The sequence below is a fragment of the Talpa europaea genome, assembly GCF_964194135.1.
Source record: "Talpa europaea genome assembly, chromosome: 7".
NCBI classification, from domain to species: Eukaryota; Metazoa; Chordata; class Mammalia; order Eulipotyphla; family Talpidae; genus Talpa; species Talpa europaea.
This window is the reverse complement of record NC_140074.1, coordinates 52657116-52684525: the sequence shown is the minus strand read 5'-3', so window position 1 is coordinate 52684525 and position 27410 is coordinate 52657116. Positions and strand designations below refer to the sequence as shown.

General features: G+C 46.7%; 1 protein-coding gene across 1 annotated transcript in view; it reads right to left on the bottom strand.

Annotated features, from left to right (window-relative positions):
- Positions 1-336: 336 nt before the first annotated feature.
- The window catches only part of CCDC180 (coiled-coil domain containing 180), a gene marked incomplete at both ends in the record, with an annotated part of 49576 nt that continues 22502 nt past the window's right edge, over positions 337-27410 (bottom strand). The window contains 19 exons of the mRNA XM_084237795.1: positions 337-468; positions 1114-1249; positions 2458-2563; positions 5615-5726; positions 6225-6362; positions 6905-7065; positions 9507-9648; positions 10432-10498; positions 10887-10964; positions 14588-14663; positions 14782-14837; positions 15084-15256; positions 16857-16970; positions 19160-19258; positions 21384-21500; positions 21673-21817; positions 22434-22580; positions 23527-23707; positions 25191-25366. Coding sequence (XP_084093921.1) covers positions 337-468; positions 1114-1249; positions 2458-2563; positions 5615-5726; positions 6225-6362; positions 6905-7065; positions 9507-9648; positions 10432-10498; positions 10887-10964; positions 14588-14663; positions 14782-14837; positions 15084-15256; positions 16857-16970; positions 19160-19258; positions 21384-21500; positions 21673-21817; positions 22434-22580; positions 23527-23707; positions 25191-25366 — 2356 coding nt within the window. The remainder of the gene's footprint in view (positions 469-1113; positions 1250-2457; positions 2564-5614; positions 5727-6224; positions 6363-6904; positions 7066-9506; positions 9649-10431; positions 10499-10886; positions 10965-14587; positions 14664-14781; positions 14838-15083; positions 15257-16856; positions 16971-19159; positions 19259-21383; positions 21501-21672; positions 21818-22433; positions 22581-23526; positions 23708-25190; positions 25367-27410) is intronic.

Sequence of the window (27410 nt, the reverse complement as noted above, 5' to 3'; positions counted from 1 at the left end):
ACATGCTATTTGGAAATTATTTCCTTTGAGGTACTGTTGCCCACCATTCCTGAAAACCATGTGGAGACTCCCCTTTCACCGCTGGCTTCCTCCTTAGAAGTCATGCCCCCACCCCCATCATCTCTGTGGACCTAATTGGAAGTGATATTTTACATGGGAGGAACCTAATGGACGCAGAGAAGGGACATGTGGGAGGCTGGATGGACAACCGGATGGATAGATAGATGGACAGATAGATGGACAGGTGGATGGTTGGATGGATGGACAGATGAACAGATGGATGGACAGAGAGGGAGTCCATATACAGTGAACCTTTATTTGTGTGGGTTGAGGGAGTCACAAGTACAGGCCTTGGATGATGTGCACAGAGTGCTTCCAGCTGTCCTTCCAGCACTGAGCTTCTTTCACCTGTGCTGTGTTCTCATCCTGGATCTTCTTCAACTCCTCCTCAAATAATGCTAAATATTTCTGGGAGTAAGGCAGCAAGAGGAGGACACATGGGGAGGGACTTTTGAACCCTAAGCCTTAGAGGAATATGCTGTTACCTACTGGGACTAGCTCTTTACCCACTCCAGGCCCTGGCAAGAATTCCACAAGCCATGTCTCATGTATTTTCCTCAACACAATCAGGTAGGTCCAGTTGTTTTCCTCATTTCATAAATGGGGAAACTGAGGCTCAGAGCCTTGCCAGGGCTCACCCAGTTAAAAAGAGGCTGAGCAGGTACAAGGACCTTGTCTACCTGATTCTGGACTCTGCACTCCTTCCTAACCACTGTACTGTGCTGCCGCCTCCCTGGAGCTCAGGGGTGCTGGCTTCCTGCAGGGACTGAATTCTACCTGCACTTAGGAGGCAGAACTGTCTGTCTGCACAGAGCTTGCGCGACAGCTCAGAAAGAGCTGGCCCAGCATCGCTATCACTGGGACTGGACATTACTTCTGATGCATGTCCCTATGCCCGGTAACAAGACTGTCCTGGGTGTTGGCACTGCCCTGGGGCACCAGGGCCAAAGTCAGGGCACCAGGCTATGGCATGTTCCCTCCTTCCCAAGGCAGCCATGCTGAGCGGCCTGTGCTCCCTGGGATGCGCGCATCCGGACCCTTTACCCCACTCACCAGGTAGACAGTATCTCGGGCTTCCACAGCTGCCAGGTGGCCCAGGGTCGTTTTGTTGGTGGTGATAGATGATGTTTTCCGGAGGAGAATCTTGGTTTGGATGGTGAGTTCGGTCGGTTTGATTCCTGGCCACTTCCTACAAGCAAACGTGCATGGAAAGGCCCTAGAGGCTTGTCCTCACCATCACAGAGCACCCCCCAAAACAGTGGGAAAATTTAGCTTCTCCTTTGAGAAAACTATCATGCTTTAAACATCTTAACTAAAATCAAGCCCTACTGAGCAGTTAACATTAAGCTTCTCCAGGTTCTCTTCCTGTTTCCACACTCTTTAAATCCATGTGTGGGACCTCCCCGATGGTGCAGCGGGTTGAGCGCAGTGCTGTGAAGCTGTCTGCAGCCTCCACAGTGCTGGTTCAATTCCCGGCTGGCCAGGGAGCTACCCACAAGGTGCAGCAGACCTCTCCTGTCTCGCCCACTGCTCCCCTCAGCAGTGCTTTCGGTCCATCTGCCTGTTCTGTTCCCCACTCTGTCTCTGGTGAATCCTCTCACCCTCCTGCAACTCTGGCCTGTACCCCAGCTCTTGTATAAATAAAATTAAATCTTTAAAAAAAAATAAATCCACATGTGCACACAGCCCTGGGTTCTGCTGGGGGAGGAGAATGCCCTCCCTCCAGTGGCTCCCCTTGTCTGGGCCTGTTTCTTCATCAGATGACCCGTCAGACAGCAGCCTCTGGCCCATTTTCCCCACTTTTCTGTGACAGCCACTGCTAAAGAATTTCTCTGGGCAAATCACTGCCTTATGTCTTCATCCAGAGTGACATTCTTGGGGCCAAGGAGATAAGCACTTTGGCTCTCATCACGTCTCAGAGCCAATATGACCTGAGAATGTGCCTCACAGTGGGACAGCCCTCCCTGATCTCTTTGAGCCCCTTTATGGGTCCTTATGACACACTGGCCCTAGTGTGTGCCAGGGACACTACAGGTACAATTTTATTTTTGCCTCATAATACCATGTAAGACAGGTGGCCATGCCCAACTCACAGATGAGGAAATGAGGCTTAGGACATAATGCCTTTCCAGCATTACCAGGTCTGTCTGACTTCAGCTCTGTGTCCCTAACCACGTCACTGTACTGCCCCCAGTGCTGGTTACTGTTGAGCTTAAAATCCTTGCTGGGTGATGGGTGGAGAGTTGTATCTTAACAATATTTATATTACATTAAAGTAATGTCTCTATATAAATTGTTTATATTATTTTTTTCATCCTCCATGAAACCAATATTTACAGCATTATTTCTCCTCCCCCTCCCAGGCAAATGCAGCCATTCATGGGATTTAGTGCTCACCTGCTCCCACGTTCAATTAGGGGCTTCTCACTCTCTTCCTTTAGGGAGTGTCCGGCGAGTTTCCTCCGTATGAGGATTGATGTTTTCTGTTTGGGGGGCTCCATCTCTGGCAGGAAAGAGAGATTACTTGGAGTCATCACTCAGAGTCTCCAGCAGGAAGCAATGCCCCCCACCCCAAGAGACTGAATATGTCAGATAGGTTGGGGGAACGAGGGATGGTGACAGTGGTCAGAGGACCTGAGCTCTGATTTGGGTACTGTTCCCACCTCCAAAGCCCCGAGCATAATGCTCTGCCTTCACTGCTTCCATCAGCCCCTGATAGCTGGGTAAAGCCTGCTTTGGCTTTCACTAGCTCAAATGGATCTGGAATTAAGAAGTACCCATAGATGAACACATTCAAGGTTGTCCTTCTAACGTCCCTCCTGCTGACCCGCCCTTGGATATGCTTTCCTGGCTGGAGTGAGAGTGGCAGCCTGGTCTGCAATGAAGGGCAGGGTCTGGCTGCTTGGCTCAGAGGACACAGAGCAGGAGAGGGCTCCTTGGACTAGGTGCAGGGGCTCCTCCCAGCTCAGTGTTTCCTTCCAAGGTATAGTTCTTGACCTCCCTAGCCAGTCCTCTGCCCATGCTCCCTTGGATCTCAACCCCGGTGTCTCTGCAAGTCCCATTTTTCCAAACAAAGCTCACACTTCTCTATGAAGATATTTCAGTATTGAGAAGTGATCAATACCTAAAAATACATATACATTTTGACCTACTAAGTCCACTCCTAGGAATCTCTTGCCCCAAACAGAAATATATGGATGCAGATGTCCCTTTCAGCACTATCACTGAAGTGGTCCGTGTTCAGCAGGAGAGGGCTAATCAATTATCACAATGCTCAGCAACTGAGAACGGTCAAGGTAATCGACTGGATTGGTCAATGTTTCCCCCACTGGTTGGGAGCACGCACACACACACACACACTCACACACACACTCACTCACACACACAGCACCCACAGACCTGGGTCTAACAAAAAGGACTGGAAGAACGGACAGCAAAAAGCATTTATTTCTTGGTGGGAGAACTGCGTTCTTTACTTTTTTTTTGTAATTTATATTGAACTGCCTTTTTTATTATAATAAATATCTATTATCTTTGTAATACAAACTTTCAAAGATAAAAAAGTTTTAATTGATTAGTGATAAAATAGTTAACATTTAATATCTGACTTCAATTTTTGTAGAGTATACAAGTAGCATGCACATTATAAAAAATTTGATCATTACCTACTTAGGAGTGTCACTAGCCCACCACCAGAGGTACCCCTCACCCACAACTGTCCCTGTCTCTCAGCTCTGTCTCTCTCATTCCCTCACACAGATTCATTTGCACAGATGTAAGTATGCATGTTTATGTTACATATGCGTTTTTGAAAATGGTATCATAAGTAAGTACTGATTGCCAGCTTGTCTTTTCACATAACTGTATTCCTTCATGCCTTTCATGCTGGCACTTACACACCAGTTCCACTCACTTTAACAGCCATCCACATGCACATTGGGACCATAATTTACTAATCCAACCTCTCCCCAATACATAAATATCAATGTCTCTAATTCTTTGCAATTTCAAACAGTGCTATGATTTATACCTTGAAATATATATATTTATATGTATATGTATATTTACATTATATTTAAATATATTTAAATTTATATATATTTATTATATAAATATATATATTTTATATTTATGTATATAAATATATATATGTGCTTGAAAATGTACCTTTGAAAAATTCTGTCCGGTAATTCCTAGGGCTAGAACTACTATGTCAAAGGTACTACACATCCAGAATTTTGACAGGAACTGACAGGCTTCTCTGGAAGAGCAGCATCCTCTACCCCTCTCCAAGGGTCTCCGTGGGGCTTGGGCTTTCTGACATCCTCACCCGTGCTAGTCATCATCAAAATTAAAAACCATGCCAGGTTGTGGGTGGAAAATGTTATCTTAATAATGTTTATATGACATTACAGTAATGTCTATATATAAATTAATGTTTATATTAAATTTTTCATCATCCATGAAGCCAGGTAATTATAGGACCTATGAATCACTCCTCTTTAGAAAGACATATGTTTGTCTTTTGTCTCTTCATACAAATGTGACCTGTTAGAGTTCTCCGAATCACAGGGTGATTAGGCTTTTCTCTGACCTATAGGTTATTAGGAAGTTATTTTCAAGTTTGTCATTTGTCTTTCCCTCTTTTAATATTTTTCTTGTTTTTAGTTTTGGCTACCCAGAAGTGTCAGCCATTTCCTTTATGTCTTCTGGCTCTCAGCTCCTACTTGGGAAAGTTGCCCTGACCTCAAGAATGTGAAAATATTTACCATTAAGATTTCATTTTTACACATAATATTTGACTTATTTGGGATTTGCTCATAAAAATATTACTTTTGGGCCTCCCTGGTGGTGCAGGGGTTAAAGTCACAGCTTTATCAAGCTTTGCCAGCCACTGCAGCATGAATTTGATCCCTGGCCGGCCAGGGAGCTAAGCCACATGGAGCAGCAGACCTCCCCTGTCTTGTTGTCTGCTCCCCTCAACAGTGTATTTCAGTAGATCTGCCTGTTTTGCTCCCTACTCTCCCCAGTAAATCCTTTCACCTCCCCACACCTCTGGCCTACACCCCAGTTCTTGCATGCATGCATAAATAAATCTTTAAAATCTTTACTTTTTTAAAAAAGATCCATTTATTTATACATACAAGAGCTGGGGTATAGGCCAGAGATGCAGGGGGTGAGAGGCTTCACCAGAGACAGTGTGAGGAACAGAACAGGCAAACTGACTGAAATACACTGCTGAGGGGAGCAGTGGGAGAGACAGGTGAGGTCTGCTGCACCATGTGGGTAGGTCCCTGGATGGCCGGGGATCGAACTCATGCTGCAGAGGCTGAGGATTGCTTTATAGTGTGGTGCTTAACCCCTTGTGCCACCAGGGAGGCCCTAAAAAAATACTACTTTTAATAAACAAAACCTTATTAGTCCCCTCGATGGAGAAACTATTCTCTCACTCTGGAGGAGGTAGGGGAAAGCAGACCCCTTAGGCCTCTCACCCTACACCTCACCACCCCCTGGAGTCAGACCTCAACCCTCTGGGGTGAGTGGCAGCACTTACTGGCAACCTGAATGTCATCAATGGTGACCACTTCATCCAACTGCACCAGGAACTTCTCAGTGAAGGTGGCCAAGCTGGTTATGAAAAACCGGCCGTTCTTCTTGGTCATTTCCTGGAGGAAATACAGGGAGCCCAATGCTGCAGGGAAAGGAACTTTCCCCAAAACCCAGCAGAGGGGGGGTTTGGAGAGTCAGCAGGTGAGACAAACCAAAGCCATGGGTCAGCTGTGTCCAAATTCACTGGCATCTGGTCCTGACTTAGAGACCTCTCCTAAGGGGCAACTTGGCTTAAAGATGGGGAAAAATTTAGAAATGGCTATACATAGACAATACACCAAAAAGGAAATAAAACTAGACCTGGATCTTGGGTGGGGGCGGGTGGTTGTGGAATTCTCATTAGTAATTTTGTAATTCAGGATTTTTTTTTTTAAATGCAAGTTAAAATAATAATGACCATATCCAACCATAAAAACTGCTTTCAGGCCCCACTTGAGCCAATGTGCCAGCAGAGGGCATGCTTAGAGCCATTGATGGACTGTCAGTAGGGCAATCTCCCTGGAGGGCAGTGCTGCTCTCAGCTTCTGGGCTTGGGAATCAATGGCACCACTGACCTCCAGCTTCTCCCTGGTTGCCGCAATCATCTCGTCCAAATCTTCCTGTCTTTTCTCTTCCATTTGACACAGAGATGCCATTGCTTGGTAATGTGTGGGGTGTCCAAGATTTGGGTGAAGTTTCTGGGCATTTTCATCCTTCAATCAAACACTCCAGAAATCAGCAGGGATTTTGATCGAGCCTTGAGGTCAGGACCAACAGTCCTCTGTTGGTTATGGCAATGGCCAGACTGAGGGTGTGCTCTAACTCTGGTGTGTGAAGGGCACAGAAGGGCAGAGGAAAGGCAGAGAAGGCAAGATGGGGGCATGGCTGGAGCTGACACTGAGGGCTAGGGAGGGTGTGCTGAGCATCTACCCCATCACAGGGCTGTAATGCAATAAAATCAACAGCATCCACATCCCAAGCACCAAGCAATCACTGTTGATCTCAATAACCAAAACCCCCTAGAACCCAGGAGAGACACCCATTAAATCCAACAAGCAGTTGATGAACGAATGACTTCTGTGAGGACGCTGTTGACTCACCCCTACTTTCTCAAATGTCTCACGTCCCTCAGGCCTCACCCAACAGCGACCATCCTGGCCCATCTCCTTCGCTGGACTGTCAATATTCTGCTTCTGTTTCTAACTCCACAGGGCTCCCCGTCCTGGACAGGAAGGGCTAGTCTTGAGGCCCTCACCTTACTTTTTTCCACCTGTTTCTGATACTCCGAGAACTCTTCCCGGATCTCTTGGGTAGAGGTACAAAATTTGTTCCAGTGGTGTTCCTTGAAATTCTCCATCACCAGCCAACACACCTGGGGTAGCAGTTCCTCAAATCTCCTCATCTGGGCCCGTAATTCTGTAGGAATTAGGAAGTGAGGGGTCAGGGGAGAGGGACAGAACAGAGCCAGGTTCCTGTGATACTGTCTCCAACAAAAGCCTGAAGTGAGACTGGGACTACAATGAGATAATAGCTATTTCATGAAAAGGGGTTCTGTGATTAAACAAGTAGAGAAAATGCTGGATTACATAAGTTCAAAGGTCTTCTGTTCCATACTCTACAGGACCTTCCTGATTATTTTACATGTATTGCCTTTACCAGCTTGGTCCTCACTTGTTATCTCTTCCAATATTGTCTTGACTCCAGCCTCTCTTCCTCTCTTTCTGAGCCTCTAAATAGCTATAAGTTAGATCTGTTCTTTTCAGGCATATATCTTCATCTGTCAAGTTTACATGTCCTTGTCTTTCTGTGTTGCATTTTGAATATTTTCCTTAGATCTGCCTTCCAGTTCACTGATTTCACCTCTATCTGTGAATAATCTGTTTGTAAAGCCATTCATAATTTTAAAATCTCATCTATTTCTGACTGGATCAAGAAGATGTGGTACATATACACCATGGAATATTACTCAACATTCAAAAAAGATGAACACATGCAATTTGCAGCAACATGGATGGCACTGGAAGGGATCATGCTCAGCGAAATAAGCCAGAAAGAAAAAGAAAAATACCGGATGGTCTCACTCATAGCAGGAATCTAGAAAACTTAAATAAGGGACCAGGAAAAAGAATAACTATAAGAAAGAAAATATAAAAATCAACAAATAACTATGAACAAGAGACTCTCGATAGGGGGTTGGGGGTGGGGAAAGGAGGGCTTGGGGTAAAAATAAGGGGGTTGTAATTGTATGGGGAATATAAAAATAAAATTTAAATTAAAAAATAAAAAAAGACACACACAAAAAAATAAAATAAAATCTCATCTATTTCTTTTTCCAATCCAGAAGTTCTATTTGGATCTCTTTCTATTTGGTTCTCTTTTGTATCTAATTGATCTTTTTAATAGTCTCTTGCATCCTTATTGATGTTCCTAATTTCTTCTTTTAATGCTAATAAATATGCTATTTTATATTTTAGGCCTGATATATCTGAAGTCTTTACTGGTCTCACTCTGCTGTCTGATGCCCAAGTGACTTTCTCCCTGTGCTTGTATGTTTTCTTTGTTTGTTTCCTGTAAGCTCTTATTCTGGGCATTTCATTTGTGGGAATCCTAGAAGGCATGAATTGAAATTGGGTTTTTCTTGAAAGGATTTGAAGTGCCTCTACTAAACAAGCATCTGGCCCTGGCAAACTCCAGATCTTTTAAAGCTGAACTCTTAGTCAAAGGTCTTTTGTATGATTCACAAAATCAATGTTGAGTTGAGGTTTATTTCAGGGCAACTTCAGGTTTAGAAGCCATATACGGGCTGACTATGGTTATAGATTCTCACTGGAATTTTTCTCCTTCATCTTTACCCAGTTTCAAGCATTTTAAAGTCATACAGCTGGAAGACAGCAGTCCTAGGTCTTCATCCAGGGCTGGCTGTCCTCTAAACCTTTCCCTCTGTATCCATGCGACCCATCCATGCAACCCATCAACGAACACAGCAGGTCTGCAGTGGGCCCTCAGCTTCTCTGACTTTAGAAATGGAATAATTAGGATGTACAGTCACATAGGATATAGAGTTACCATACGACCTAGCAATTCCACTCCTAGTTATGTGCCCAAAAGGAATGAAAACACATGTCCACATAAATGTGCACAAGTGCTTATAGCAACACTATTCATATTAGCCAAAAAGGTGGAAACAAGCAAATACCCATTAGTGAATTAATAGATAAACAAAATGTGGTGTATCCATATAATGGCATTTGCTTTGGTTATAAGAAGTAATGAGGTGCTGATACAGGCTACAACAGGGATGAACCTTGGAAACACTGTATGAAATGAGAGGAGCTGGTCCCAAAAGACCACATATACTTGGCACCATTTGTGTGAAAGCCTGAACTGGGGAAATCTACAAAGACAGAAAGTAGGTTGATTAGTGGTTGCTTAGAGTAGCGGACATGGTGGAGGACAGAGGGCTCTAAGATTGACAGTGGGGATAGCCACACAACTCTAAACCAACTAAAATTCATAAAGTTGTACATTCTACACAGGTGAGTTGTTTATTCACGAACATCTCAATAAAGCTGTCCAAAACTTCGGTGCAAGGAACCAAACATTTTCAGGGCTACAAATCCCCCCCCTTTTTTTTCCATTTTTGTTTCTCCCTGGTTAAATCTGATCAAGGTTTTTACCTAATTATAATCCATTAGCTTTTCACAGGGAGTTGCCTCTGCCTGTGACATCCAGGGTGGAGGGTGCCCTCCTGATCTTTAGGCCCAGGCCAGGCTTAGTGGCTTCATGCCATTCCCATAGGCCTGCTGCCTGTCCCACAGGCCCATGGGCTAACCCATAGGCTCGCTGCTGGCACCCACCTATAAGGCAGGAGTTGTGGTACTCAGCTGTCTCACTAAGGTATTCCAAGGTCTTCTTGCCAATGTTTTCTGCACACTGGTCAAAGGTTTCGTACATGCATTCAGGCCTGGTGACAGAGCGCTTCTCTTTGCGGTAGAAGTCCTGCAGGAGAGGGACGGCAGTGGATAGGTAGAGACCCTCAGCATGGAACTCTGGCCTAAGCTCCTGGACTCTCCCACCCTGCCTTGATACCACCTAGCCCTTTCACCTGCTGCCCCTGTGCTGGGGCTGCTCTCCTACCTGTCTACCCTTTCCACCACTGTCATGCAAGGCACAAGTGAGGAAATACTGAAATCTATTCATCCTTCAACACCCAGTGGATTCTCATTGCAGCAATAAGGTTGAAAGATTTCTGTGAAGCCCCGGGCTGGGTCCTAGGCCACTGGACACACATATGGATGAGTTGGAGTCCCTGATCTGAGGAAATCACAGTCCAGTGGGAGGCAGGCAGGACAATGCACACACCTCTCTGTGAGGTGTGCTGGAGCAGGGAGCTGGGGAGCTCCAATGGGAATCCCCAGGTGCCTGTTCCCTCAGCCCCACCTGTGGTGCTGTCATGACTTGCCCTCTTGTTGAGTGCTGGCTTTTCTGGGACAGAGACAGGTGTGTTTCTCTTGGAACACCCAGAACCTGATAGATACTTAGTATCCAAGAAGTGTTTGGTGGCTGAATAAATAGATAAGTGAATGAAGTTCAGTTTCTATGATGAAAATCATCACATGAGATCACGGAAGCTGGGTGACTAATGTCATGGGGGTTGGAATCCCCTTTCCTCAGATTCACCCACAAGGCCATTGTCAGCAGAAGGCAGAGACAACTGAGGATGCATGGCCAGCAGCTGGCAGGGGGACGGACAGGCAGAGGCCCGTGGGTGGCAGCCCTCACCTCTGCGACCAACAGCAGATGCTCGTTGCTCTCCCACAGGAGACTCAGGATGATCCCTTTAAAATTCCTGCAACACACAAGACAGATCCCTGAGAGGCCTTGTTTATGGCACTGAACATGTTTAGAAACACTGATGTGTAACTGAGACTGTTGACTGGAATGTCATATTGAGAATGATGCAGAGAATCAGATATGACCAAGCAACTTTAAGTAACTAAGGTTGACTTCATGGAGCCAATGCTTTTGAAGACCTCTTGGGAAAACCAGCTTGGTACCTAGCTTACAGTTCCCTCGCTGACTCTTCTCTGTTTTATCAGTGCCCCTCACCACATCTGTTATCTCATCTGAGTCAGGTCTAGCTCCTCTCTCCCTCCCCACCCCCACCCTGCCCACACCCTCTCCTCCCACCATGGAAACAACAGGATAAAAATAAAGACTAAGACACTGTCACTTACTCAGAAGGAGGAGGTGGCTTCTCCCCGAGCACCTGGTACTTTCTGTCTATTCGGTTGGGCTTGGTGTGCCTAGTGAAGCTGCAGGACAAGGGAGGGTTGGTGTTCTGAAAGGTGGGAACAGACCCAGGCATCTAACGGAGCCTGTGGAAGCCCAACCTGGGTTGCTGGAAGTTCAGAACCTACCTGCATGGACCTGACACCCATGTCTGGAGCTGAGTCCTTCAAAATGCCTCCTCACTCCTCAGCAGCTCTGAAGGCAAAACTTACTATGGGGATGAAGCCCTTACTGCTAAAACCCAACCAAGGCACTGAGGGGCCAAGAAGTAGTGATGCCAGCGAGACAGAGGTGGCTCTGGAAAGCCCCACGGCAGGTTTCTTTGACCCATTGTTTCTATTACTAAGTTGTTTTTTTTTTTTTTTTGCAACATATGCATTCTTCAGCTATTTTTATAACTTATCATATCCAACCCCTTGCAGATCAAAGAAAGAAGCTGCAGGACCCTGAGCCCAAACTGGTCAGAGCTGGATCACAAGGCATGCGCAGAAAGACCAAAAGTGACCCACAGTAGCTGGGGATGTGTTATAATAGCATTAAAACCCTGTCTCTGAGCAGGTTTTGGCCTATATTTTCCGGCTGTGTGACATATGAGAATGCCTGTTATGCCATTGCACCTGTGCCACTAGAGCATGCTTCCTGCTCCCCCACTGCACCGGAAGCCTGGCCCTGCCACCCTGCTTGTTAATCAAAAGCGAAGCTGCGCCTTGCTTGGAGACCTTCCTCCTGAAGGGTCTCCTCCTAGATGTGTGCTCTACCACTGACAGAAAACCCTAGTTCTTCTGCTGTGGCGGCTCCTGAGAGCAATGTGACTATTGCCACAATTTCTCATTAAAACAGAGTGGCTGTGCTGTTATGGTACATAAGTCCCTCTTCCCCTGTATGCTGGACTGGACAGTCAATGATGGGTAAGATCAGAAAGGAGTTTCTGACAACCTAAGACAGACGCAGTCCCCAAGGGGATTTTAATGGTTCCCACCTTTCACTTATGGAAAATAACTAGGAAAACAGGCCTGGAAGATGTTGAGGCACAACCAAGTCATGTTGTTAATCATTACTAGGCAGTAGTTTCACAATAAAGGAAAGCAATCATGGCCAAGGAAACTGGTTCTATTGTTTTCAGTAAACGTGTAACCAAGTAGAATTATAGGAATAATAAGTAGAAATGGGAGCTATAAAAGTAAGATTATGATAGGTATGTATAATCATAACAGTGAATCGCAAGACCTAGAACAGACCTCCACTGAGGGGGGTAAAATATGAAATGTTCTTGATTTGTTCCTGATTTCTTGGTAAATAATAAACAAGATGTTATGTTGTTCATGTTTCACTGCATTTACGAACAATCTGATAAATGATTAACCACATACTGTGAAAAACATAATGAAGTAATCACTGTGAAAATGTATAAAAAGAGATGGCTGATCCTAATAAATTGCACTCAGATTTTCACTCTCCCTTGAGTGTGTCTGTGTGTCATTCTTGTCCCTCGCCCTAATTCCTTCGACCACCCTTTGCTCATTCTCGCTCAAACCCTGAGATTGTCTCAATCTCCCGCCGCCGCTGGGCTGGTCCGCGGCATTCTGCCCCCACTCGGGGTCCCAAGTCCTCATTGCATTCTTGTGACATATTCATGTTACCCATGGCACACAACCACGAATATCTTTCTGGTAATGCCAGAGCCCTTGTTTGTATCCTTGTTTCCCTGTGATGAGGACGCTAGGAAAAATAGATTGAGTCACATGTAGAGTTGTCGGTCCTTCAAATAAAAATAGAATATTCTGAGTTAAACCTGAATTTCACATAGGCAATGAGAACTTTTTTAGGGTATGTCCGATGCAATATTGGGGACACACTTTTACTAAATATATTGTTTTTACCTGAAATTCAAATGTAGCTGGGCATCCCTAAGCAACACATACTTCATTCTGTAATATACTAATGGCCAATGGCTAGACCATATATAAATATACAGCTCTGACCCATAACTTGCCCAGGAAACCTGCCCAGGAAACCAACCCCTTTTCTACAATAGACAATTTGAGAAGTCAGCCTACGGCAAGTCAGACTTGAAAGCAGCCAGGCTGAACAACTCTTGTAACAACTGGCCCCACATGGCCAGGACTTGGTCAATAACTGATAGCTGCCCTAAATTTCATCCTTGCTTCCAACTTGGGACCAACTGCAGAAGTCAAATATGTACTCGTAGCCAATCACAGGACATCAGCAGCTACCTGGCTGCCTCCAGCTTCCCCTGGCTCCGCCTCCAACCAGGGCATGCCTGCAGCCTTATCCTCCCCTCTGCAGCCTGGGGAGGTGAGGATGGACCAGGTAGCACCAGCAGCTTCCCCACTGCCAGTTGCCTGACACCCACAGGCCTTTTTGCCTCTACCAGTCTGGGACCGATCTTTGTCACACTTTCAAGATGGGAGGTCTGAAACCAAGGGAAAGGATGTGAGTTTTCTCCCAGTGGCCATGAGCACCATCCTCGTTAACTCCCTCCACCACGTGAATCTATCTTGACACAAGCCCCGTTTCAGAATCGTGACTCTGTCTCCTCCTCCACTAGCCCTGGAGCCTCTGCTAGAATGAAAGTGGTGGTGACTCCCTTGTTGTAGCAAACTCTGAATGAACAGCCTTTGCTTTTCTCATTTAGCAGGTCTTTGTTTAATTCCACATTACAGATGGCATCACGTTCAAAAAGACCTTGTGGGGGAACACAAAGCAGGGATTTCCTCACTGTTCCTTTCTCAAAGTCAAGAATCAAGTCACATCGGGCCTCCCCGGTGGCGCAGCGGTTGAGCGCTGGGTTGCGAAGCTGCCCGCGGCCTCTGCGGCGCTGGTTGGATCCCCGGCTGCTCCCCGGCCACCGGAGGAGGGTCCCACATGGCGCGCAGACCCCTCCTGCCGCCCGCTGCTCCCCTCAGCAGTGTACTTCGGTCCTTCTACCTGCTCTGCTCCCCGCTCTGGCTCTGGTGAATTCTCTCACCCTCCCGCGCTTCTGACTGTACCCAGTGCATGTATAAACAAAACAAAACAAACAAACAAACAAATAAATAAATAAATAAAACATGCCTCTATAAAAAAAAAAAAAAAAGAATCAAGTCACATCAATGAGGGCTCCCAGAAGACCCAGAAAGTTGAATCTGCCATGGGGCTTCTGTTGTCCACCTTCTATAAAGTTGGTGTCTGGGGTTAGCAGGGCCCATCCTCACTGGACCGTGAGTCTAACAACCCTGATGGGGCACAGTGGGCAAGCTCAGAGGCCCAGGCTCTTCCTATGTCTCTGTGATGGCACCCAAGGGAGCCATCTCCTATGTCCCTCTTTCTGTTACGTGTGGGGGTGGGTAGTGATGATCAGAACCACCACTGTGAACAGGTTCAGATCCACCAACAGTCACTCACAGTCAGATTCTCAGGTAGAAGCCCGGGTGAGCTGCATCACTCAGCAGCAGGGAGCCCAGATCTGACTACCGCGCGCGTCAGAGCTGGCCCTCACTGGTCCTTGGAGTCTTAGAGCTGTGAGCACAGGCAGCGCATCCTGAGTAAAGAGTCTATTAAAGCAACAGGGTGTCTCTGGGCTTCATTTCAGGGAATAGGGCAGGGATGTGGCAAGGGGAGATCCCGGGCAGCCCAGCATCCCTACCTCCCTAGTGAGGTGGCACTGGCACTGGACATAACCTTCAGGCAGTGTTCTCCCCGGTTCCGATGTCGCTTCAAGCCTTCAGAGGATGAGCGCCCAGGGCAAAAGCAGAGGACCAGAGGTGAGGATGGACCAGGTAGCACCAGCAGCTTCCCCACAGCCAGTTCCCTGACACCCACAGGTCTGTTTGCCTCTACCTGTCTGGGACCGATCTTTCTCATACTGTTGGGTAGAGCCTTTCGAGATGGGAGGTCTGAAACCAAGGGAAAGGATGTTAAGTTTTCCCCCAGCAACCATGAGCACCATCTTCGTTAACTCCCTCCGCCATGTGAATCTGTCTTAACACAAGCCCTGTTTCAGAGAAGTTTCTTGCTCAAGGTCACAGGCTGTCAGGGGTGGGCTCACAAGGACACCCCAGTCTGTGGGACCCCAAAGGCCATGACCCCATGGCCATGAGCCATGATGGCAGGGCTCTGTTTTGTACCCAAGGGCGACTCACTGCAGAATTTTCTTAAGAACCTCCAGAGCTGGGTCTTCAATCATGGACTTCCCCATGCGGCTTGGCTGGGCAAAGGACTCAGGGATGATCTGATCTACCTTGGATTCTTCTTCAAGTACTTCTGAAGATGCCAGAACATCACTCTCAACCTCCAGGTTGTCCAGGAGGTTTTCCTGTGAGCCAGAGAGAAGGACCTGAATGTGTGGACTCAGCTGATGTGCCAGGAAGGCAGATGTGCCAGGAAGGGTTCCGTTCCAGCACCATCTTGCCAGGGTGCTGTGGTTAGAGGCCAGCAGCCTGGCTTCTCGGAGCCCGTTTTCCCTGCTATAAAGTGGTAGCGGTCATCTGTCCTCCAGAGGGCCATTTATTCATTCACGCTCACATGCTGACCTTCAAAAATGTTCTCTGCCTGTTTGGCCTGGGTTCAGAGATGCATGGTGAAGAGGTCATATGAGACCTCCGTCCTCGTGGAACTTACTTACGGTCTAGTCAGACAGACATTGAACATGCTCTTCTACAAAGAAAATGTTTGGTCAAAACTGGGACCAGTGCTGTGAAAAAAAGTTCCAGCATCTATGAGACAGAGGGTCATGGATGCATGAGGTTGCCTGCATGGTGCCAGGTAGTGCTTTGGCCCAAATGAGCGCGTGAATCCCTGTGTAGATGACTGAGTGGCCCCTCCCGCACAAGTTGGATCTTAATGAAAGACCGGAGTGGCTCACAGTGATAGCACAGCTAGGCTCAGTCAGGCTCTTCCTTATTTGACTCTGGGTCTCTTCTCAGTGGGGGCTCTGCAAGTCCCTGAGGGAAGGACTAGCGTGATCCAAGTCCTTTCTTGCTGGGGGCAGTGGAGGCTGGTGTGCAATGGAGGCTTAGTTGGTGACATGTCAGGGAAACCACCCCCTCTCCCAAGAAAGGGGAGGTTTTAAAGTTGGCAGTAAGAGGCAGGGGCTGCAGCATGGCCACAGTGAAACTTGAGGAGGGTCCACTTACTCTCCCCTCCCCAGAAGTTGGTGGAGCACCTCTGATGTTCCAAACCTGATGTGTGAGGGACTGAATGTGGGGTGAAGGCAACACAGGCTCTGCCCTCCTGGATACACAATCTAGGGAAACAGTCCCCAAGATGGAGACCTTGCTGCACTGTTTGAGGGCTCATGGGGAAACAGGATGTGCTACTAGGGCCAGGAGATCCTGGGAAGAGAGGGGTCAGAGAAATGAAGACACCATGGACATGGAAAGCAGACCATGAGGCTGCTGTGAGGATCCAGTTAAAGGTCCTTGAGGGCAGGAGGGTGATATGGTAAAAAGACAGGCCTTTTTCAGAAGCACACCTCTTGGGTTTGGTTGCTTCTCAGGTAATGGAGCACGGGAGGAAGAAAGAGGATAAGGGCAGCCAGTGGGCAAGAGATGGGGGCATTGAGTGAGGCTGTGGGGTGGGGTGGAGAGAAGCCAGTGGTTGCTCATCGGTGCTGTTGGGAAGGAAGTGGCCAAGTAGTGAGGCTGGCTTGAGAGTTGGTGGGTAGCATGAGCTAAGGGTCCTGATGGGGGCAAAAAGGTAGTACTAGGAGGTGAGGGGTCTCCTAAGAGATCAGTGTTGGGAAGCAGACCATCTCTGAACCCAGATGTGACTCCACTGGGATATGTGCAAGGCATCCCAGTAGGCCTGAGGTCCAGCAGGGCCCTGGGAATCCCCTCTTCCCTAAGGCTCTGTTAAGCCCCGCGATCTCCCAACAGTTCACCCACCGTGTCCTAACACCCCATGCCATTCCTTACAGTAAAGACCACTTGAGTGACCATGTCCAGCATGCAGTCAAGGTACTGAATCCTCTGGTTCAGTTTTTCTTTCCACATTTGGACAAAGTTAAGGAGGTCTTCTGAGCTTACCATCTAGTGAGAACACGGAGGAAGAGAGTCACAGGAAATGAATTATGGGAGGGCAGGCTGATTCCACCTAAACTGCAGAGACAGAGGCTAGTTGGTGAGCACACCTCTTGGTTGCACAGAGGTAGCTCACTCAGGGAGGGTCTTGGGCTGGAGGGATGCTAGGATTCCTCTCACGGGCAGCTGCACGCAGATAGTGGCTCCTTCCATGACTAGAAGTTCTCTTGCTGCTTCTCTGGGTTTGTTATGAGTAAATGAGTTAACTTCACTCAAGTCAGTCTCCCACCTGCATGGTGGGGACACAGAGCATTCCCTATGATCTCTTCTGTCTCTGACATTCTATGTGTAGAAGAAACTGTTTGGCCCAAGGTAGCGAGGATGAGCAGGGGTGAAGCAGCCACAGCCTTTCAGATGGGTCAACTCACCATCTCCAGGACCACATCAAACACATGCCCCACCCCTCACCCTTAGAGCAGCCATCTCACAGACCAAGCTCCATAGGTGTGCAGAGAGGCAACTGCGAGTATGCTCATCTTCACCACATACCCACACACCTCTTGCCAGGCCTCACATGCTATTTCCTGAATGGCTCACTGACCTACCAGATGACTCAGGCCAGGAGGTGCCTTGGCCTCTTCCTGCTTCCTTCATTCCACGGCTGCTTCACTCTGCCCATCCCACCCCTCTGCTGTGGAACTAGGACATGTCTCTGCCAGCCCCTTGGCCAGTCACGATTCCCTCCGCCTCTGCCGGAGCCTACTCCCACACATTTCCCTACCTTTCTGCACCAGCCGCCAGAGATGCTCCTCACATGCAGCCTGAGCACGTGGCTCTGGCCTCTGCCTTCCCTGCCCGCCCTGATGCCACTGCACATTCGATGTTCTGCTCTCCCCTCCCTGCTGATCACTGCAGAGGTACCACCCAGCCTCCTCCAGCGCGCAGATCACCTGTCCCCTCAGGCTCATAGGCAGGAGGAGGGTGAGCTCCCCACACCCTGCCCAACATTCTGACATCTTCAGGGAGGCTATGCAGTGGGGGTGGGGAGTGAAGAAATGAGGGAGAGCAAATGTTGAAGGGGTTACAGCAGATTAAGTTCATTTTCCCCATTCCCCGGTTGGTAGGGTTCATAAGTGAGACCAGGCAAGTCATGGGGGAAAATAGAAAAACCACCTTTCCTTGAAACACCCATGCTGTGGTGCAAATAAACACAAGGAATGTGTAGAAACATTCACAAGAAAATATGCAACATGGTCATGAATGCAGAAAATGAGAACAAGATGGCTAGGTACTCCTCACTTGGCGCTTTGTGTGTGTGTGTGTGTGTTGACTTTTTCCAAGAAGCTTGGGTTACTGTGCAAGAAAAAGCAATAAAGATAGAAAAAAAAATGTCCTCTCAGTGCCACCAACATGCTCACTGAAATGAAGAGAGAGGACAGAACTTGGTGAGGAGGGAAGGCCCATGTGAGAAACTTCCACAGGGATGTCTGGCGCTGGATGAACTGTTGAGAAAATATTATGGGGAGAGGCAGAGGGCAGGGGGAATGGAGAAGGGCAGAGATGGGCATCAGTGGCAGGAAAACAAGCAAGTAAACAGCAGGAGCCCCACTATGCAGACCAGGGAGTTGGCTGACGACATTTAGAATCTTCCTCCCAACTTTGCACTAATTCAAACTTCGAATAACCACAGAAAACATTGATATCAATGGACGGGACCAGTTTATGTGCAAAGAGCAAAACAAATGAAAAATCAAACAAAAGTGGCTATGCAGGGGGCAGATAGAGGCTTCTGTGCTTCATCCCGGGTTGAGTTCCAGTTATGGGGAGGGATGCCTGGTGACCCAGGAGGTCAGTGAAGTCAGACCCAAGCCCCATGCTTCCTGGACTCTATACCAATGCCTGGGAGACACGGGAGTGTAGACGATGGAGTTCCCTCCCCTTCCTTAATTCCATCAGCTAAAACCAGGTTAAGTAGGAGGGCTCAGAGGCCATCTATACTAGAGAAACCTTGACCACTGATGTCAGCTTATTTCCATTTATGATTCTAGTATGATGCATCTTTATTATTCATAGTTTATTACCTACTGAGCTTACTTTTTTTTTCTTAAGGGGGTAGCTGTTACTAAGTTTTTTATGTTGCCAATCAATTTAAATTAAATTAAATGGCCCAACCAAAACACAGCAATAGGGGCACTTACTTTTTTATCTCCCCGTGAATTTCGACACATTTCTACCTTGCTTTGAAGCTGCTTCAGAGAAGAATTTAATCCATTGGCTTGCAAATTGGATTTTGCCACCTAGACAAACCAGAGGTTTGGAGATTCGTTTCTAGAATACTTATTTTGATCAGGAAAATGTTCAGCAAAACACCTTATCTGAGAGACGGATTAGCACTGGAAAAAATGAAATCAGCACAAATATGTGCAATCTTATCAGAAACTAGATCAGGGTAAAATAAAAAGTTTTTTTAGCCATCAAATAGATTAGTTCTAAAAATAAAATTGGCAACCTATGATGCTAGTGAGAAGTTAGGAGGACACCTTCAAGTTCTACTGCTGAGAGAACGTGTGTGTATAAGCCTCGTGGAAAGCAATAACCTGCTGACCTTCTTGGCCCCAGCCAGTCACTCTAGCCCTGGGAGTGGCCACCCAGACTTAACCTGGAGGAGTGTGTTCACCACAGCACTGTGTGGTCATAGGCAAAGCCACTAAAGGTTCCTCCAAAAAAGGAACAGTTAAGTAAAAACAGCAACATCCAGGAAAAAGAAGCCATCAAAATGGTGTTTGTGAAACTCTAGAGCTTATAGAACTTTAAAAAATTGAATAAATGGCAAGAGGCTATAATTGTGTGCATAAATATATATATGTTTTATACACATATATTATCCCATATTTTCATAGATAGAAAAAAGTGTTTTCTTATTTATTGAGCTATAATTGATATATAAAGCCACAAAATTATATATTAGAAGCATATATTACTTTATTTTTGTATATTATATATTATAAATATAGTGATATATTAACATACATAATTATGTATCTTATATAAATGTTATCAATGTAACTTTATATTATATATCTATATTATATGATGTTATTGGTACTCTATTTGTATATGTATTTATATATTTCATACTTCATTAAAATCACCACCCTACTACCACTCGACCGTGGAAATGGAACTTGTCCCTGCTGGCATCTTGTCCAGGACACTGTTCTCTCTGCCTTAGTCTCAGCAGCCTGCCTCACTCCTAACACCTCCTCACCTTTCTGCACCCAGCAGGCAGAAGGCTCCCCTCACATACACCCCTTCCTGGTCCTCACCACCCTGACCATCATTTCAGCATGAAGAGCCCAACACAGAAGGCCCTGCTGACTGGCCCAGCTACCTCTTTCGCTTCATTGCTCCCTGGTTTGTGTTTGTGTTTGTGTGCATGTGTGTGCGCAAGCTCTTTCTCCTTTGACTCCAGCCTCCCAGGACTTTCCTCAGATCTCTCTAGGATACTGCTCCCCACTGACCTGCCTGGGTGATTCCTACTTCTCCATCACATCTTTGAGAGCATCACATTGCAAGTCTAGCCTAAATCCTTCCCCCTGCACCCTCCACACACTTCACTTGGCCCTCTTCTCCTCTTGTTGCCTGGGTGAGCTGTTCGTGTTTAAGGACATGATTTCTGGCATCAGTCATACCTGGGGTCACATGCTGACTCCGCCATTTAAATAACTGCCTAAGCCATGGAATTACTTTCTGCCTGTTTCTTTATCGCTAAAATGTGATAAAGATGGGCCTTGCCTTTAACCCCCATAGGTAAAAAGAAAATGAAAGAAAAAAATCTATCCAGCAGAACTGAATTCAGATCTAGATCCTTCAGTCTGCAGTTTTGGCATCTGGCATCAGCCCCTCCAGCTTGAGGCAACAGGACCTTGATTTCTTAAGGTTCAAGCTTGCTGTAATTCTCTTTGATCTATTTTTACCCAATGACCTTGGTACTGGGAGTGAGAAGTGAGAGAATATCCTCTAGTATAACATTTCCAAAAAAATGTTTTTAAGGACACTGGTTAATTTCTAAAATACAGGATCTGGTTATCAAATAATTTTGGAAAACAATGCATGGTATAGCGCCTCACAAGTGATCACAATAAAATCCATATATTAAAAGCTCTAAGAAATGCTTTTAGTTAAAAAAAAAAATAGCACTTGCTTCATGCAGTTCTTGGGAGGACCAATAGAGCTAATCAAAATAAGTTAGTTTACCGGAAGATTGGTGCATAATGACTCAATGATTTAACCTCTGTCTTTCTGCTGGAGTGCATGTCCCACAGGAAAGAGACACACGAGTACCCCCAGCACCAGGGACACTGCCTTGTTTGCAACTGCATGTGACAAACATCCACCAGATGGAGAGTGAATCAGTCCCACCTCACACTTGATTTTCACTTGCAGATTTGTCAGCAACCGCTGGATTTTCTCTATGAAAATAAGGTCCACAGACAGATTATGGAATTTACTTTCAAACTTGTTGATGACATCATTGGCCTATAAAGAAAGATTAAAAGGTGAGGGAGGGGGCTTAATTTGGAACTTTAGGACTATTTAAGCAGAGAGCTTCAGGCTCCATTAGTGCTTGGAAATACCTATCCTGTGATAGCTAAGGTAACCAACTTATAACCTGGAAGCCTGCCTGGAGGTCAGGGCAGGGCTCACCCACCTGATCCAGGTACTCATTCTCCATCTTCTCCATGTTGATCATGATTACATTTTCCACAAACTCTATCCGGGAAGTTTCTTTCTCTAGTCGACGACACAGTGAAGCAATTTCTTCGGAAGAAAAGTTGCCTCCCTCTGAAAACAATCTGAAGGTAATTTGGAAGAAATAAAAGCCACTGATGAGACAGGAAACTTTTTCATCCATCCCAAACGGCGTGATGGCGTTGACAAGGCTTTTAGATGATGGTAACATGAATGCAGGTAGTTCAAGGACAGAAGCAAGGAAACTGCCCAAGTATATCAAGGGACCAGTGGGATGACAAATGTGGCTGATTCACACAATGGCATTATCTTCAGCCTTAAGGAGGAGTGGAATTCTGACCCATGCTACAACGTGGGTAAGCATCAGAGACACTGTGCTCAGCGAGACAGTCCAGACACACAAAAGGACAGATATTGTGTGATTCCCTTTATGTGAGCTCCCGAGAGTAGCCCAATCCATAGGGACAGAAAGGAGAATGGTGGTTGCAGGGGTGGGGGAAAAGGAGAGTGGGAGTTAGTGTTTTGCGTGATCAAAGCTTCCACTAGGGAAGATGACAAAGTTCTGGAAGTGAATGGTGGGGATGGTAGCACAGCGCTGTGAACGGACTGGACACCTAAAATGGCCAATATGGACAATTTTACAATATGGATATTTTTGTCACAAAAAATTAGGAGGGAAACAAGACTGGCTCTCAATAGTTCCTGGACGCTGGCTCCCACCTGCACTGCTTGATGAAATCAATGTTGGAGTAGCGGAGCTTGCCCAGGCTCTCCTCCAGGTACTGCCGGAAGCTGCGCAGGGACACCTGGATGACGTCGACATAGCTAAGCAGCTCCCGGTGCAGCGTGATGCTGAGAGTGGTCAGCCTGGGGACATGGGAGGGACAGGTGATAACAGGTGGCCAGCCTGGGGGACACAGAGGTCACAGCGCTATCCAGGGCATGGAGGGCAGCCTGGGAGGCTGCTCCACACACTGCACCCAGCTGTGGGCCCCCAGAACTACGGCCCCTTTTCTGGGTGGCAGAGGCATTGGAAGGAAGTTTATAACAGTGTGCAGGATCCAGTGTGGAACACTCAGTGTACTGAGTGTACAGAGGGCACCCCTTTCTTCTCTCTGCCTCCTGCCACCAAACTGGTAAGAGAATCCCCAGGTCCTGTGGGTCTTCATCTTCCTTCCAGCACGAGCCTCCACACCCAGCAGCCTGGCTCCTGTGTCAGGCTGCTCTCCAGCAAGAGTGCCCTATAAGTTTTGTCTTTATACCCCACTGCACTCCCTGCCCCAGCTGCCTCTTATGCACCTGACTGCTGTGCACGTGGCTAAGAGGACCCTCACCTGTTATCTGGCTGAGGCCTTTCCTGGGTAACAGCTTCCATCTCAAATACTGAATGTTCTCTCTGAAACCCTGGCTCTGCCCTGAGCACATCTCTACCTTGAGCTGGGCAGAACCTCCTTCTCTGGGGGGATAATTCCACCTGTTCACACCTTCCTCCATCCTATGCCAGAGACCCTCCTGCAGGAAATTCTTCTGGTTTCCCCCGAGGGCAGTGGTATTTCCCATTGTGGACATTCTGGGACGTGTCATCTTCAGCCCTGCAGTCTGACCAAGTGTACCTTTTCTGTCAGGTTGTTCTCACCCCTGCCAACACTCAGCCCCCCGCCCAATGTTTCACACAGTGGAATGCTTACTCTTAGAGAGAAGTTCACTGCAAAGTGGAGGTTGCTGTGGGGCCTGGAAACCTTGACCCCCTTGTCCACCAGGAGCTGGGATTCTAGAGCCATGAGGCCAAGAGGAAGGCTCCCAGGGTTCTCACCTCTGGCTCTTGGTGGCATTCAAGAAGATGTGTTCCATGTCATAAATCTTGCGGCGGAAGTTTTTGCTCCTCATGTTTTGCTCTTCTTGGAACTGGTGAAACATCATCTTCTCCTTCTTCAGTGTCTCAACCACCCCAGCACAGTGGCTGTCCAGCCGCTCTTGGTGAAGCAAGAGTTCGGCTAAAAAAGGACACGGGGGTGCTGGGATCCCAAGTCACCTCTGGCTATGCCTTTCCTGGACAGCCTCAGAGCAGAGGGCACTTAGGTCAAGGTCCCATATCTTGCCACTGCTGCCCTCACCAGGGCTTGGCCTGGGAATGGGCGCAGATCTCAGAGAGGCCAACCCGAGACCACCCCAGGGCATCTAACTGGAGAAGAGGCACTGCCTGGCTGTGCGCAGGGGGTTCCTGCTGGTGCAGACACTGTGCCTACAGAAGAACAAAGCCTGGGAGATGGGGAGCCCCAGGAAAGCAACAGGGAGCAGGTGGGGCAGGTGAAGGGTGTTGGGGAGGTGGGGATGTCAGTGAGAGGGCCTGGGAGAAAGCAACCAGCACAAATCTGGGCAGTGTGAGTTTGTTCCTTTGTACTAGCACCAGCTTGTTTCCAATGAACCTCAGTTCTAAGCGACTTCTAAGGCGGAGTGAAAGGAACCAGGATTTGGCCTTCAGGAGTTCTCACATAGGAGTTCTCTGGTGCTAACTAGAATCCCAGGTCACCCCATCTGACCTCCCTACTGCCTAGAGTGGTGAAGGCACCATGGTTCCGGTTCTGCCCAAAACAAATGGCATGACTCTGGGACTTGCTTCTCTGGCCTCGATTTTCACACTGTGCATTGGGCCAGGGAGCCGGGAAAGGGGAAGGAAGCAGCCTTCAGAGATCTTCATTCACATTTATACTTAATGCACATAGATGAGAACAACAGTCAAGCAGGTCCCCAAGGCCACCGGCCAGGTTGCTTGATCCCACAACTCCTCACTGCTCCAGGCAATGGGAGGTAGGTGGAATCGTGTGGAGGCTTTGTATAAGGGCTTCAGTTCTAGAATGGAGTTTGAAGTATGACATGAATGAAAACCTTACAGGGGTCATTGAAGGCTCCAACTGAGAGTGTGTCCCCCTCCCCATTGATGGAGTCTTCTGCCTAAGAGAGAGAAATGGCACCTCTTTTTAAACATTCTAAATTATAAGCTGAAATTACTTATTGGTATTTTTGGAGGCTGTGGTTTGTACTTGGTGGTCATGATTCCTCACTGCACCATTTCCAGGAGAGTTAATTACCACCAGCAACATCCCCTTCTGCAGGCAAGGAAGGAGTCAGAGGGGTCAGGTGACCCACCGAGTCAGACTTGCCTCTAAAGCATCCATGCAGGTGTGTATTAGGAAGGTATACCTAGGATCCACATAGTTAAAACAGGACACATTCTTCATTTCAGCATCTAATGCCCTCTTTTAAAATGCAAAAAATCTAAAAAAAATCTTGGCTGAGGATTCTGAGTACTACCTTCTCTCCAACCCAGGAGGTGCGAGCCCTTCCATATGTCTCACATGGTGTGATGACATGCTAAATATTGTTTGGTGCCGAGGAGGGCAGCTGGTGAGCAGGGAGCTGCAGTGGCACAGACACCAAGGAGGGTGGCAGGGCAGCCTCCCCAGCCAGGCCCTGTACCTGCCCTGACGTTGTGGATGTCCTTTTCAATGTTTTGGGCTCTTGGCTGGTGCAGGTGCAGATACAGCTCCAGTTCTGACTCCAGCTGGTTTATCTTGGTGGACACGATGACCCGGGTGTGAAGGGAACGCTGGTCAAACCACTTCTCTAGGTGCTCAAAAAAACCAGCTCTAAGTCTGAGGGAAAGACCAGTGAGGGTCGGGTCAGCCCTGCCAGCAACAGTGCCAGAGATAGACCCTCCCACACTGATGTCATAAGTGCTCCCCCTTCTCTACTCCTTCTTTTATTTTCAAGGACATGATATTTCTTTGTCTGGGTATACCGACTTGCATTGAACCACACTCCTGCTGGAAGACACTGGGTGGTTGCTCACTGTTTGTTATTACCAAATAAACTATCTGCGGTGGTTAATCTTGAACACATGTCAACTGTGGAAGAAGTTCTATGCAATAAATACTCTAAACTGTAATTGTTAAGTCAAAGGCTAAACTGCATCTGTGGTTCTGGTAGATAAGGTCGACTTGATTCAATCACAAGATCAGCTGAACTCCCACCAACAATGAATTTCCCCATCGCCTCAGAGTGCATCGTCAAACATTTGAATTAGACAATTTTGTCATGCTGTCACTGAGGCTGAGCTTATATTCAAGTGTTTAAGACTATTTACGTTCTTTTTCTGTATACTATCCAGTAATATCTTTTGCCCTCTTCTCCACTATTTAGTTGCTTTTTTTTCTTATCAATCTCTAGGAACTTTTTATATATTGAGAACATAAAATCTTTTGATTGTGGTGTGAGTTGCAAATATTTTTCCCAGTTTACCTTACTTCCTTTTAAAAATCGATGATGATATTTTGGGTATGCATTGTTAAGATGTTGGTTCTCCCCAGATTTCTCTATAGATTCAATACAATAACATAAAAAAGATCAGCAAATGTTTTCTTATAAAAACTGATTTCAGGGCCTCCCTGGTGGCACAAGAAGTTAAGACGCCACCTATGAAGCTGTCCGCAGCCTCTGCAGCACGAGTTCGATTCCTGGCCAGCCAGGGAGCAACACACATGGTGCAGCAGACCTCTCCTGTCTTGCTTGCTGCTCCCCTCAGCAGTGTATTTCAGTCAATCCACCTGTTCTGCTCCCCACTTTGTCTCTGGTGAATCCTCTCACCACCCCCACCTCTGGCCTGTACCCTAGCTCTTGTATGCATAAATAAATAAAATCTTTAAAAAAAACTGATTTCAAATTTATATAGAAATGTAAAGGACTGCATCAAAGGCCCTTTAAAGACACCATCAAGACAACCTTGGAGAAGACCAACATTGCAAGATTTTTACCAGTCAGTATTAGTGCATAATAGAAAGCTATAGCAAATAAGCAAGGTAATAGAAATACAGAGATGTAAAGAAAGTGCAGTGGGGGATGGAGAGTCTTGTCAAATGGCCTGAGGTCACTTGGTTTTCCAAGTTACTACTTCACATAGTAATACAAGTCAATACCAGGTAGATTTTAAATCTAAATATAGAAGTTTAAAACAATAGCATATGTAGTAAATAAGAGAATAATATTCTCATGACATTGGAGCAGGTGAAGATTTCTTAGATAAGACACAAATCAAACTGACCATAAAGACAAAAATTATAAGCTGGACGTTATAAAAATGAAGAGCTTCTCTTTATCAGACTACACCAAGAGAGTAAGAAGGGAAGAGCAGAAGGGGAGTAAACACTTTCCAAATATTGATCTGGGAAAAAAACCCACATAGGATACGAAACTAACTGAATCCTTCATGTTAGCAAGGGAAAAGACAGACTAGCAGGGAGAAAAAAAGACAGAAGATTTGACTAGGCATTTTACAGAAAGTTAACCAAATGCCAACAAGTATTTGAAGAGTGGCACAGCACCATTACTCATCAGGAAAGCCCAAATTCAAACCATGATGGACCCATGAGCACATGTCCACGAGGATGGCTAACAGAAACACTGTGAATGCCAGTGCTGGTGGGGCTGTGCAGCAAGCAGAACACTGTGGTGGATGTTAAAAACCCTTTTTGAAAACTCTTTGGTAGTATTTTTTGGCTGTATCTCGTCTGGATGGAAAGAAGCTATGCTGTATCTAATGTACAAGGTCCATGCCAGCATGGCATCCTAAAACAGGCAGAAGGGGTCACTCTTACAGAGGATATCTGTGCCTACAAGGAATTCCTGGACATTCTGGGGTGT